At 39.9% G+C, this 14,276-nt stretch overlaps 1 protein-coding gene across 1 annotated transcript in view; it reads left to right on the forward strand.

Annotated features, from left to right (window-relative positions):
• The window catches only part of ZRANB3 (zinc finger RANBP2-type containing 3), a 324,081-nt gene that overhangs the window by 288,379 nt on the left and 21,426 nt on the right, over positions 1 to 14,276 (forward strand). The window contains exons 13-15 of the mRNA XM_033231677.1: positions 4,265 to 4,679; positions 6,860 to 7,063; positions 10,662 to 10,753. Coding sequence (XP_033087568.1) covers positions 4,265 to 4,679; positions 6,860 to 7,063; positions 10,662 to 10,753 — 711 coding nt within the window. The remainder of the gene's footprint in view (positions 1 to 4,264; positions 4,680 to 6,859; positions 7,064 to 10,661; positions 10,754 to 14,276) is intronic.

Raw genomic sequence — 14,276 nt, forward strand, 5'->3', positions numbered from 1 at the left:
ACCAAGAAACAACATCTTCAGCATCAACAGATGTTGAAAGAAACAGAACAGTGCCTTTAAGGATTTAAATGGTGGCTCACGCCTGTAATTACACCACTTTGGGAGGCCAAGACAGGTGGATTACTTGAGCTCAGCAGTTCAAGACTAGCCTGGGCAACGTGTTGAAACTCAGCCTCTGCAAAAAATACAAAAATTAGCCAGGCATGGTGGCATGCTCCTGCAGTCCCAGCTAGTTGGGAGGCTGAGGCAGGAGGATCACTTGAATCCAGGAGGTCAAGACTCCAGTGAGCTATAATTGCATCACTGCACTCCAACCTGGGTGACAGAGCAAGACCCTGTCTCAGAAAGGAAGGATTCGAGGAGAATCATATGCCCAGCAAAACTACTGAATAAGGATGAAGACAAAATCAACTCATTTCTAGATAGGCAAGGACAGAAAGTTTACCTGTCTTGGAAATACAGTATGGTTTAACTAGAAATAGCTGATAGAATTTGTTCATGTTTGCTGAACATTTGCTAGTATTTTCAAAATTCTGCAAGCTCTCTTTGCAGTTTTATTGTATAGAATAGAATATTTTCTTTAAATGTTTAATTCTTTTTGTTTCTTTGTTACCTTTTTTGTTTTTAAGAGACAGGATCTTGCCATGTTGCCCAGACTGGGACTCCTGGACTCAAGCAATCCTCCTTGCTCAGCCTCCTAAGTAGCTAGGACTACTAAGTAGCTAGGACTACAGGCGCATACCACCACACCTAGCTAATTTTTCTGTTGTTTGTAGAGACAGGATCTTGCTATGTTGTCAAGGCTGGTCTTGAACTCCTTGCATCAAACAATCCTCCTGTCTTGGCTTCCCAATGTACTGGACTACAGACATGAGTCACTGCACTCAGCCTGTTACCTTTTTTTTAAAACACCAACTTCAGCAGTCTATTAATCTCTCTGCTTTCCTCCACCCTTTTTTTTTTTTTTTTTTTGACGTGGAGTCTCGCTCTGTCACCCAGGCTGGAGTGCAGTGGTGCGGTGTTGGCTTATGCAACCTCCACCTCCCAGGTTCAAGCGATTCTTCTGCCTCAGTCTCCCATGTAGCTGGGACTACCGGTACATGCCACCACGCCCAGCTAATTTTGTATTATTAGTAGAGACAGGGTTTCATCATGTTGGCCAGGTCTCGAACTCCTGACCTCGTGATCTGCCCGCCTCAGCTTCCCAAAGTGCTGGGATTACAAGCATGAGCCACTACGTCTGGCCGACCCTTTCTTTAATTTCCCTTATGCATTGTTTTAAAAATCATGTCTCGTGGTTAATGATTTCATTCTTTATATTTATCTGAATTCTGTATATTTCACAACTAATTAGATAACTTTTTATAGTATTTGAGAATGTATAAATTAGCCATGCAAAATAAGAGTTCTACATTATTTGGAGTAGTGGGGTAGGGAAGAGATTTTTTCCCTATGATAACATGTTTTAATTTTACAAATAAGGGGCCGGGCGCGGTGGCTCAAGCCTGTAATCCCAGCACTTTGGGAGGCCGAGACGGGCGGATCACGAGGTCAGGAAATCGAGACCATCCTGGCTAACATGGTGAAACCCCGTCTCTACTAAAATATACAAAAAATTAGCCGGGCGAGATGGCGGGCGCCTGTAGTCCCAGCTACTCGGGAGGCTGAGGCGAGAGAATGGCGTAAACCCGGGAGGCGGAGCTTGCAGTGAGCTGAGATCCGGCCACTGCACTCCAGCCTGGGCGACAGAGCGAGACTCCGTCTCAAAAAAAAAAAAAAAAAAAAAAAAAAAAAATTTTACAAATAAGGAAACAGCCTAAATTTTCCTTCCTTATTTTTTCGCTTCCTTTTTTTTTTTTTTTTTGAATTTTTATACTGTGGTAACATAAAATTTGCCATTTTAACCATTTTTAAGTGTACAGTTAGTGGCATTACATTCACAGTGTTGTGCACCCACCACCAGTATTTCCAAAAATTTTCCATTACCCCAGAGAGCCTATAATTATTTAGCAATCACTCTCCATTTTCCCTTCCCCTCCAGCCTCTGGTAACCACTAATCTTTCTGTTTTTATGAATTTTCTAATTCTTTCTCATACAGTACCACTAGGAAGTACAGATAATATTCACTTTGTAAAATATCATTTACAATATATGGTATTTTGCTATCATTATCTACAGGGTCTGTCTTAGTTATCTATTACTGCATAACAAATTGCTCCAAAACTTAGTGTTTTAAGACAACAATAGCCATGTATTATTTCTTATAGTTTCTCTGGGTGCAGGATTCAACCAGGGTACAACAGGGATGACATGTCTCCTCCATGATGACTGTGGCCTTTGCTGGAAGACACCCACGCTAGGGGCTGATACCTTCTCTGAAGGCTTGTTCACTCATGTGTCTGGCAGTTGGTGCTGTCACCTGGGAGCTTTTCTGGGGCTGTCAACTGGAACACTGCAGGATTTCTCCATGTGGCCTGGGTTTCCTCACACCAATGGTGTCTAGGTTCCCAAGGCAAGTGTCCCAAGAGAGAAAGAAAGGGAGTAACAGAGGGCCAGCCAAGTTGAAGCCATATTACCTTCAATGACCTAGCCTCAGAAGTCACACAGCATCGGCTGGGCATGGTGGCTCATGCCTATAATCCCAGCACTTTGTGGGCCCAGGGCGGGTGAATCACCTCAGGTCAGGAATTCAAGACCAGGGCCAACATGATGAAACCCCGTCTCTACTAAAAATACAAAAATTAGCTGGGCGTAGTGGTGAACGCCTGTAATCTCAGCTACTTTTGGGAGGCTGAGGCAGGAGAATTGCTTGAACCTGGGAGGCGGAGGTTGCAGTGAACCAAGATTGCACCATTGTACTCTAGCCTGGGTGACAAGAGCGAAAAACTCTGCCTCAAAAAAAAAAAAAAAAAAAAAAAAAGAAGTCACACAGCATTATTTTAACTGCATTCTGTTGGGTGAGACAGTTACAAAGGTCTACTCAGGTTCAAGGAAGAAGAACATAGATCCCACCTCTCAATGGAGGCATGTCAGTGTCACATTGTAAGAAGAGCATGTGAAATGACATAAGAATTGGTGTGACCATCATTGAAAATATATTCGGCCACAGCATGTTTCTAACATGACTCCCAACTCCACCTCTAAAACTAAATCCTTTTATTTACCCTCACTGTAGCTAATAAACCATGGAGACAGGCATCCTACTTTCTGTAACTAGGAAACTGAGATTCACACATTGAAAAGATGAAAAACATGCAATGGTATAGCTGTTCTTAAAAAAAAAACATTTCTTGAAAACAAGGTTATTATTAAAATGTGTCTACTAAAGAAACTGTCCTAATTAACAGGTTTTTTGTTGTTGTTGTTTTGTTTTCTTTTCTTTTTTTCCCAGGGTCTCACTCTCTTGCCTCAGCTGAAGTGCAGTGGCACAGTCACAGTTCACTGTAGCCTCAACCTCTCAGGCTCCAGCATTCTTCCCACCTCAGCTCCCCAAGTAGCTGGGACTACAGGTGCACGCCACCACTCCTGGCTAATTTTTGTTTTGGGGTTTGTTTGGTTTTTTTTTTTTCTTTTTTTTTTGTAGCAACAGGGTTTCACCATATTGCCCAAGCTGGTCTTGAACTCCTGGGCTCAGGCAATCCTGCCATCTCAGCCTCCCAAAGTACTAGGATTATGGGCATGAGCCACCGCACCCAGCCTAATTAACAGCTTCCTGGTCAAGATGCTTCTTGGTCAAGAAAACATTTTCATATGAATAACATTATGTATGAACATTGTGTTTATAGTTTGGGTGTGAAAGCATTTTTTTAGGTCCTTGATTGTCCTGAAATGTTTGAATACACAATTGCCTTTTTTCCCCTGACATACATTTAGGGTAATGTATTAAGTATATTTTTATTATATAACCGCTCTAACCAAGTTATCTTACCTCTCTAAAGCTGCAGTTTCCTCCTTCAAAATGTGATAATAATAATAGTATTGACCTCACAGAGCTGACATGAGGATTAAATGAGTTAATATATGTAAAATGCTTGGCACACAATAAGTGCTAATAAAAAAGTTAGACACAGGAAGTACATGGATATGTTTTACATATATATATGTATGTATATATGAAGAGTCAGAGCATAATGAATGCATTTCCAAAAGGTATTTAAAGGATAAGGCAATATGGTTAATTAAAATATTTTGTTAAGCTCTTTTATGTAAGAAGAACATATTAGATTGCTTCTTACTTTGATAACTACTGTTTGCTTTTCATAGTTCGAAAAAGAAAAACAGCATGATATTCGATCATTTTTTTTACCACAACCTAAAAAAAGACGGTTGATGACTTCCTGTGATAAATCAAAGAGATTCCAGGAGGAAAATACTGTAGTGTCATCAGACCCTACAAAAACAGCTGCAGGAGATACCATCGATTATGAAAGTGGTGTTGAAACTGAAACTAAAAGATTGAAATTGGCCGCCTCGGATGACCACTGCAGTCCCTCGGAAGAGACACCATCCCAGTCCAGGCAAATCAGAACTCCACTCATGGAAAGTGTCCAGGAGGCCAAGGCCCAGTCAACCACCCCAGCCTTTCCTGTAGAGGGCTGGCAGTGTAGTTTCTGCACATATATCAATAATTCAATGTTACCTTATTGTGAAATGTGTGAGAATCCTCAAGGCAGTACTGGTGAGTATATAGAATGTGACCATGGAGGTAAGGGCTGTTAGTGGTGTCTTCAGATAACCTGTGCTTTTAGAGACTGTAGAGACTGCTGTTATCTACGGATAGTGTGACTCAGCACAACTTTAGCTTTTAAATTGGAATAAGAGCTTCATATAGTGAAGACTGAATTTATCCCTTGTGGAATGTGAAAAGCTCCTGGTTCTGTCAAGAATGTATATCCCCAAACGTCTGTGATATGGCATTAATTTGGCACAAATGGACATTTCTGATTAATGTCAGCAGGATATGAATTCAGTGGGCAGGAACAGAAGCTCTGTTGCTATGGTAGCAAATATGCGTTATACCCATAGACCTACTATTTTCTCTCCTCTGTAGCTAATACTTGTTTTTAAGGAAATTGTGGATTATTTTTATGTTTAAATAGCAAAATAATGTAATGTAGCTTCTTTGCCTAGTCAGTATACATTGTGCCATGGTTTTTGCTTGTCAAAGCATCAAAATTGCTCTATGGATCAATCTTCATTTGTGAACCAATTTGATGTATGGCTTTTTTGAGTTTATTCTTTTTTAAAACATATTATTTTAAAGTTAGAAATCATAAATATACCTCAAGTATGTTTTTATAGCATGGGATACCGTTTTCTGATGTTTAGTTTCTGAAATGATTATTAATACCCATGGTTGTCATACATTCGTATTCTTGTTTCCAATTCTATAGAGCATTTTTATAGTAATAAAAATGCCAAGCTGACAGTTTTGGAAACTGGAAGTACACATTTTATTTTATCATTTGTAATAATTGTACACATCTAATTTTGCATCATACATTAATTCTTCAGAATATTGGCATTGACAAAGTCTCAGCTAAGATATAAATTCTGATACTGCAGTTCCTTCCTCCTGCCTTGCTCTTCTCTCTGTCTTAATTTTGATTTGAAGGAAAATGTAGGGAGGAGCTGAGTCTTCCCTCTTTCACTTTGGGTGCTTCTACCAAAATTGACAAGTCTGCCATCTGGGTGGTGGTTATATTTGTATGTGGGCACCTGTTGTCTGTGAACTAAATTGGAATCACATGCTTATTCCATGTAATATCTCTGTCACAATTAGCATGATTCCATGCAATTCCCAACTGCTACAGGCAATAAAAGTAAGTGCTATTGTGACTATGAAATAATGTCAGTTCACATTAAATGTATAAGTTGAATGATTTAGCAACAAAAGTCATAATTTAATATGGGTTTTATAGTTCTGATTTTTCCTTTGCTATACCAAGAGCAACAATGAAAATTTCTAGACCTGGGATTTAATAAGGAATCTGTCAAGCAACTTAAAAAAATAAAAGCTACCTTTTGTGAATATGAAAGTCTGATTAGAGAGAAATACATAGTCTAAGTAACAGTGATATTACTCTATATAAAAATATAATTATTAGATTTATATGTCTGCCACTGCCACATCTAATACCCAAATCTTCTCCTCCTTGTTCTTTACTACATCATGCTAAAAACCTGGGCTGTATCTTTGGTCTCTTTTTCACCTCCCACACTCAACCCATCAGGTAACCTCCAAATAAATCTTTATTCCAACCACTTTATTGCTACCATCCTACTCTAAAGCCACCATCTTTCTCCCAGACCTCAGTGGTCTCCATATTAATCTGATCCTTCAGTGTACAGCAGCCAAAGTGATCCTTTATTCCTTTGCCTAAAACTCTTTAATGGCTTCTAGTTACATTTAGAATATTTAGACCAAGAATATAGGCCCAAGTCCAAGCTTCCTAGATCCATGAACAGCTCTCAGCTCAAATGGAACTCCTCTCAGAGCTTGGTCCTCATGACTTTTGCTATAGGAGTGCTCTCCAAAACCTTCTTACAAAAAAAAAAAAAAAACCTTAGTTGTGTCTTTATCTGAAAATGTACTATTTACCTATTTGTTTATTTTATTGTCATTCTCTGCCATTTAGAGTGGCATCTAGACTGCAGGGATTTCTCTGTCCTGTTCCTGCTGTCTCTTCAGCATCTAGAATAGTACTGGGCATATAGTAGGTTCCTGATAAATGTTTTGAACATATGAATAAACATTATTCACTTTGTTTCTTTCTATAAGACCTAGCTGTTACATTCTTTTTACTTTACTTTTAAATGTAAATTATTACATTTTTGCAATAATTTTTATTTTAATAGTTATGCAAATCGATAGCCTAAACCATATCCAGGATAAAAACGAGAAGGATGATTCTCAGAAAGATACCTCCAAAAAGGTTCAAACTATCTCAGACTGTGAAAAACAAGCCCTTGCACAGTCAGAACCTGACCAGTTGGCTGACAGCAAGGAAGAGACATCAAAAATTGAGAAAGAAGATGGACTTACATCCCAGCGAGGTAATGGTAAGTCTTGTTTCCATTTCTAGCATCCAAGTAATAACCATATACTTTCACACATAATACTGTTATTAGATGAGTAATTACTACCTTGTTCCAGGTTCCTTTTACTCTCTTTTATATTAAAAATGCCAACCATTTGTAACCACATACTTAAGCACCAGATGGCTGGAAGAGCTGAGTATGTCTGTTGGCATTCAGACATTACACATAGAGCAAAACCGATAAATAGCTACGTGTGCTGCCACCAGGCCTGTTGCCCAGCCTCAACCAAGCCTAGCTCATTCACACAGTAAGGGTGTTGTTTTGATATTTGGGAGGTGCTTTGGACAAAACAGTAAGACTGACAGATAATGAACACTTAGCATATCATTAATCCTCTACACAAAAATTGTTGTAAATGGTTACACTTAATTATCATATTTTTTCAAAAGTATTTTAAAGAAAATGTTTTTAGGGAACATGATGTCAAGACTATATGAATCATGACTGCATTTGGAGCCAACCATACAGTGTTTCGGATTTATTTACTTTTTGGTTGATTCCATTCATTATTTATAGCCGTGATGGTTAGCAAATACCAGCCTGTATGTCATACTTCACTATCATTTATGGGCCAGCTGGCAAGGGACTGAGTACTTTTGGGTTATTTTCCTTGTTACTCGTTAGTGACCATAGTAACATACAGGTTGATATTCTTATTAAAACAAACCCAATAGTTAGGATGAGACTGTTGAAGTTTTTCTTCTAAGTTAGTTGCTATTAAACACTAATATAATTTAGAGTCTGACTCATAGCTTTAAAATGAAATGTTCATTTAAGAATTTCTGAGCTCAAGGCATCCCTCCTTTCTTCTTCTCTCAGCCTTCCTTCTAACTCCTCAAGGTCTTCCCAAAGAATGTCTTGGAATGGATCTGTTTAGGTCTATTCATTTTTTTTTTTTTTTTTTTTTAGGCGGAGTCTTGCTCTGTCGCCCAGGCTGGAGTGCAGTGGCCGGATCTCAGCTCACTGCAAGCTCCGCCTCCCGGGTTCCCGCCATTCTCCTGCCTCAGCCTCCCAAGTAGCTGGGACTACAGGCGCCCGCCACCTCGCCCGGCTAGTTTTTTGTATATTTAGTAGAGACGGGGTTTCACTGTGTTCGCCAGGATGGTCTCGATCTCCTGACCTTGTGATCCGCCCGTCTCGGCCTCCCAAAGTGCTGGGATTACAGGCTTGAGCCACCGCGCCCAGCCAGGTCTATTCATTTTAACAGCTTTTAAGTAGACAGTGTAGACTCAGGTGGGTTATACTCTTTGGTGTTTCTAGTTTTCTTGATTTCACTGTGAGAAACTCTCAAGTGCTGATGAAACTTTGGTTATGGGACAGCATATGGCTCAGTGAACCAAATAGCAGACTAGGAACCAACACCTGGCAATTGTCATCAACTGGGCTATGGATCTCTTCATCTATGGCAGGGAAATATTGGCTTGTTAGTTGTACATTGATCTCTTGATGAAAACATGTTAGCTTGTACTTACAAATGCTTTTTAGAAATCACTTTGAAGTTCTGTTCTGCCAGTGAAATTTGCTTTGGCCTCATTCACTCCAGACAATGCCAGCATTTACCCCTTACCTATTCCTGTTTCCCTTTTTTGACTTTTCAGATCATTGGGCTGAGAATTCCACATAAGAGGTATGCTTCACATCTTTCCACTAACATGAATTTTAATGAAAAACAAACAGAAAACAAAGGAAGTACACTATGTTAAATGCTTATTCTACCTACATATGCTCTTTTAGAACCAGAGTAGTACGTACTACTCTAGAACTGTAGTTTTGTTCTCTCTGGAATTCCAGGAGTTTGGAAGAATGACCATAGGTGCATCATCTATAGTCTCAAATCATTAATTTACACTTCATGGCAACACTGAAAAGATAAATATGTTCCCTAATGTAGCTGATAGCTATCAAGAATTAATATCAGCTGATTTGGAATTGTTACAGTTATTTTTATCAAAGAATGGCTTCTGATCTTTAAGCATTAATGCATAGTTCTTCAAAGAAGACTGCCAATTAAGCTATGACACAATACCTTAATGTTAGCCCAGACCAGGCCACATCATCCTCTGTTGCTTTGACATTTCTTTCATTTGTTCTGAGGGATTTGGCAATTTCTCCTTCTGTCAGTTGCTTTCTTTGGCATGTAATAGGCAACCCTTTTGAACATCTCAGTAACCAAATGTAAGACATCTTCCTCTATTTGCAGAGCTCTCGTTTCCTTTGGTACCATGAAGCACTCCATTATTCCTTTACAAGAAAATAAGATATTTTGGTTATTCCTCCAGTGATACACATTTGCTCCTTTAATATCAAGTTTATGCTTTCCTGGTCTGTATCCAAGTTTTATGGTATATATGATAACTTTTCATTTCAATACCAAATCATAGTGAAAAAATTTAAAGACATTTTAAAGGTAATAAAGTCAATACATGTAGTAACAACAATGCGTATACCTCATGTGTAGTGTAGAAGTGACAATAGTATTACAGCTATGACTCAGCTTATGCATACTAAGGCAAAGACAACTGTTTTGCAACTGCCACATGGCCAGCAATGATTGTAAAATGCCATTGTTGTTATTGACTCTAAGACATGCCAGTTTCAGAGATGTTAAAGTACATTTTTGAATTTACAAAATAAGGGAATAATTCATAAATCAGGTTTGTAAAGTGGTCAGTGCCTTGATTAGAAAAATAATAGTATGATGACATTGCCAAGTAGAATGGCAAACAAATCATAGACTTCTAGATCTGGGAAAGTACTTTAAAAGATCACTGAGGAACTGTGAGAGAATGTAAGAGCACAGGCTCTGGAGCCAGCTTGCAGGTTTTATGTCCTCTTACTAGGCATGTGACCATGGGTAAGTTAGCATGCCTCAGTTTCTTCCTATGTAAAATGCACTATTTATTTCTGAAAGGTATTACTGTATGTACCTACAACAGTGCCTCGCACATTGTGTGTGCTCACTAAATGTTAATTCTAATTATTATTTAGACCTGCATTGATAATCCTGTCTCTCCTGCAAAATATATTGGACAGTAGGACTGAGAAAGGGCTAAATAAGAAGAGATTATCAGAAAAGAAGCTTGTCTACTTATCTTCTTTTGTGAATGTCAGGCACCAGGCTACAGGGAATCAGGCATTTAAGTGGCCCTCAACATAGCGATGTTGCTGCTAATAATCAAAATGGTGCTTATTCAGTCTCAAATCTACCCTAGCAAAAGGAATAGATTAGTCTAAACTTCAAGACCAATAACAGCTCTTATTGGTGGAAATTCTTCCTTATGCCTATCTAACTTGTATTTTTTCAGCTAATTCTGAATCTGTTTGTTTCTTGTTAGGTCATTAGCAAAAATGTAAAACAATTGGTTACCATATAGGCCGATATGCTCTTCAATGGCCTACTGTGGTGGTTTTATTTCAAGGCTAGACAATTACTTTTTGTTAAATATATTGATATTTTTGATATAGCTATTTCATCATTCTAACCTACACATGATTAAAATAAACTATTTTAGATAGAGAGTAGATAAGGCTTCAGGTTCTCTTTTGTCTTCTTTAATAGAACAGTTGAAGAATTCAGACACTTTGCCAGTGTATGACACCTTAATGTTTTGTGCAAGTAGGAATACTGACCGGATTCACATCTATACTAAGGTAAGCGTCATGCAGAGTCTGTAACTTGAAACATAAAAAAGACTTCCTTTTTTCACTTTTCAGTGGAGATACTTAATTTTATTAACAGTGAGATAAGCATCTAGTTATTTTCCTCCTTAAAGCTAATTCTCAAATTTCTGTGTTAAATCTAAAGACAATGAGAGGTAAAACCACACAGTCTTTAAGAACATAGACTTCAGGGCCAGACTGCCTCAGTTCAAATCTGTTAGTATGTAATCTTGGACACATTACTCAACTGCTCTGTGCTTCAATTTCCTCAACTGTAAAATGTGGTATACCCCATTTACCCTGATGTGATTATTGCACATCGTATGCCAGTATCAAATTATCTCATGCATCCCATAAATATATAAACCTACTCTGTACCCTTAAAAATTAAAAATTGTTAAAATAATAAAAAATAAAATGCAGACAGGATTTGTTGCAAAGATAAAATGAGCTGAGTCCTGTAAAGCGCTTAGGACAGTGCCTGGCCTACATGAACTCTCCATAAATGTTAATCCTGCACTGATCACTTGCAGCAGCAGGAGCAGCAGCATCTTTACAGAAGCCTAGACCTGCCCATTCATGTTGAGTAAATGCTAGGAAGCTTTTGTCAGATGATTGCTGATTCCTGCCATAGGCTAGCTTAGTAGTACCCAAACTTTTTAGACTCAGGACCTCTTTGCACTCCTAAAATTTATTGAGAACCCTAAAGAGCTTTTGTTTATATAGGTTATATCTATTGATGTCTACTATATTTGAAATTAAAATGGAGCTTCTCAAAAATATTCATTTATGGTCGAGCGTGGTGGCTCACCCCTGTAATCCCAGCACTTGGAGAGGCCGAGGTGGGTGGATTACCTGAGGTCAGGAGTTTGAGATCAGCCTGGCCAACATGGCGAAACCCCCTCTCTACTAAAAGTACGAAAATTAGCTGGGTGTGGTAGCGAGTGCCTTTAATCCCAGCTACTTGGGAGGCTGAGGCAGGAGAATCGGGTAAACCTAGGAGGTACAGGTTGCAGTGAGCCAAGATCGTGCCACTGCACTCCAGCCTGGGCGACAAAGTGACACTCTGTCTCAAAAAAAAAAATTTTTTTTTCATTTAGTCACGTAAATGTGAATAATTAACGATTACATTTTTCTGTTTCTTTTTTTTTTTTTTCCTCGCTCTGTTGCCCACGCTGGAGTGCAGTGGCGCCATCTCGGCTCACTGCAACCTCCGCCTCCTGGGTTCAAATGATTCTCCTGCCTCAGCCTCCAGGTAGCTGAGACTACAGGCACCTGCCACCACACCTGACTAATTTTTGTATTTTTAGTAGAGATGAGGTTTCACCATATTGGCTTGGCTGGTCTCGAACTCCTGACCTTGTGATCCGCCCACCTCAGCCTCCCAAAGTGCTGGGACTACAGGTGTGAGCCACCACACCTGGCTGTTTTTTTGTTTGGTTGGTTTTTTTTTTTTAGAGAGAGAGGGTCTTTTTTTTTTTTTTTTTTTTTTTTTTTTTTTGAGACGGAGTCTCGCTCTGCCGCCCAGGCTGGAGTGCAGTGGCTGGATCTCAGCTCACTGCAAGCTCCGCCTCCCGGGTTTACGCCATTCTCCTGCCTCAGCCTCCCGGTTTTTGAGACAGAATGTCTTGCTGTATTGCCCAGACTGGTCTCAAACTCCTGGGTTCAAACAATCTGCCACCTCAGCCTCCTAAAGGTGCTAGGATTACAGGCGTGAGCCACCATGCTTGGCCAACAATTATTTTTACGTGAGGAAATGCATATTTTAAGATATATAAACCCATTATATATTTGTATAAATAACTTTTTATTTAAAATAATTATATTTTCCAAGTCAAAAAAATATTTAGTGAGAAGATTGTCATTGTTTTACATGTTTAGCAATTTTCTCTAAAGTCTTAATGGAAAACAGTGGGATTCCGATATCTGTCTCTGTGTTCAGTTTGTTGAGACAGCATTTCATGTAGCCACTGGAAAAAGTCACCATACACTTGTGAAAGAATGGGAGTGGAAAAGGCAAACAGTATCTTACTATTAGTATGAAAACACAACTTTCTGAAAGGATCACGGGAACCGTGTGAGAATCTATGGCCTGGATAGATTGTGAATACTTTTATTTGGTCTAAACTTTTAAATTTCTTTTTTTTTTTTTTTTTTTTTGAGACAGAGTCTAGCTCTGTCACCCAGGCTGGAATGCAGTGGCGCAATCTCAGTTCACTGTAACCTCCGCCTCCCAGGTTCAAGTGATTCTCCTGCCTCAGCCTCCCGAGTAGCTGGGATTGCATCGCCCACCACCACACCCAGCTAATTTTTCTATTTTTACTAGAGACAGTGTTCCACTGTGTTGTCCAGGCTGGTCTTGAACTCCCGACTTCGTGATCCGCCTGCCTCGGCCTCCCAAAGTGCTGGGATTACCAATGTGAGCCACCGCGCCTGGCCTACAGTTTTAAATTTCTAATCTTTATAAGTATAATAAGATAGTATTTGAAACTTTTAAAACTCATGGTCCATTATATCGATGTTTAAAAGATAATATGTTGGAGATGACCAAACTTCCGTTACAAGTTTTCTACTAAACCAAATATAGATATAGATAGATAGTGTACCATGTAATATCTTCTTTTTTTTTTTTTTTTTTGAGGCGGAGTCTCGCTCTGTCGCCCGGACTGGAGTGCGGTGGCCGGATCTCAGCTCACTGCAAGCTCCGCCTCCCGGGTTTACGCCATTCTTCTGCCTCAGCCTCCCGAGTAGCTGGGACTACAGGCGCCCGCCACCTCGCCCGGCTAGTTTTTGTATTTTTAGTAGAGACGGGGTTTCACCGTGTTAGCCAGGATGGTCTCGATCTCCTAACCTTGTGATCCGCCCGTCTCGGCCTCCCAAAGTGCTGGGATTACAGGCTTGAGCCACCGCGCCCGGCCAATAATCTTCTCTTAGGAGGAGATGGCTAGGATCATGAATACCAGAATCCCCAAGCAGCCTCTAGCATAGGACAATAACTGAGAGAGAGACACCAAGAACCAAGCCAGGCAGTAATCAACGCTCCTCTTACAGGTGTAGAGCCTGATCTACTATGTGGAGCCTCTGACATGGTGAACCAGGCTACGGGGAGCATCAGTGACACCTTTATTCATCTTGAGGCAGGTTTAAGTGCCTGAGCCACCCTCATCCTCCATGTTGGGAGAGCTTTAGGCCATGCTTCTTTCTCAGACCATCACATGAGAGGGACAGAGAAATGGTCCCAAGAGGGGCTTGAAGGTAGACAAAACCAAAGGACAGACACCAGGCAGAGCATACCACAGAAATCCAGAAGCCCTTAAATGCTTTAATCTTTTTTAACTCTATACAGTGAAAGCTCTGCCTCTTGGATTACCTGATCAGTGTTGTATCCCTGTTGGGGTGCAGAGAGAGAACTGCAGGCTCCTGGTAGAGGGTATAATGCACCTGTTGCCAAACCAAACCACAGCGACCACCTTGCTGACCCGTATTCAGGCTCTGCCGCCAGCCTAGTAGCCTG

The sequence above is a fragment of the Trachypithecus francoisi genome, unplaced genomic scaffold (genome assembly GCF_009764315.1).
Source record: "Trachypithecus francoisi isolate TF-2019V2 unplaced genomic scaffold, Tfra_2.0 Lachesis_group13, whole genome shotgun sequence".
Taxonomy (NCBI): Eukaryota; Metazoa; Chordata; class Mammalia; order Primates; family Cercopithecidae; genus Trachypithecus; species Trachypithecus francoisi.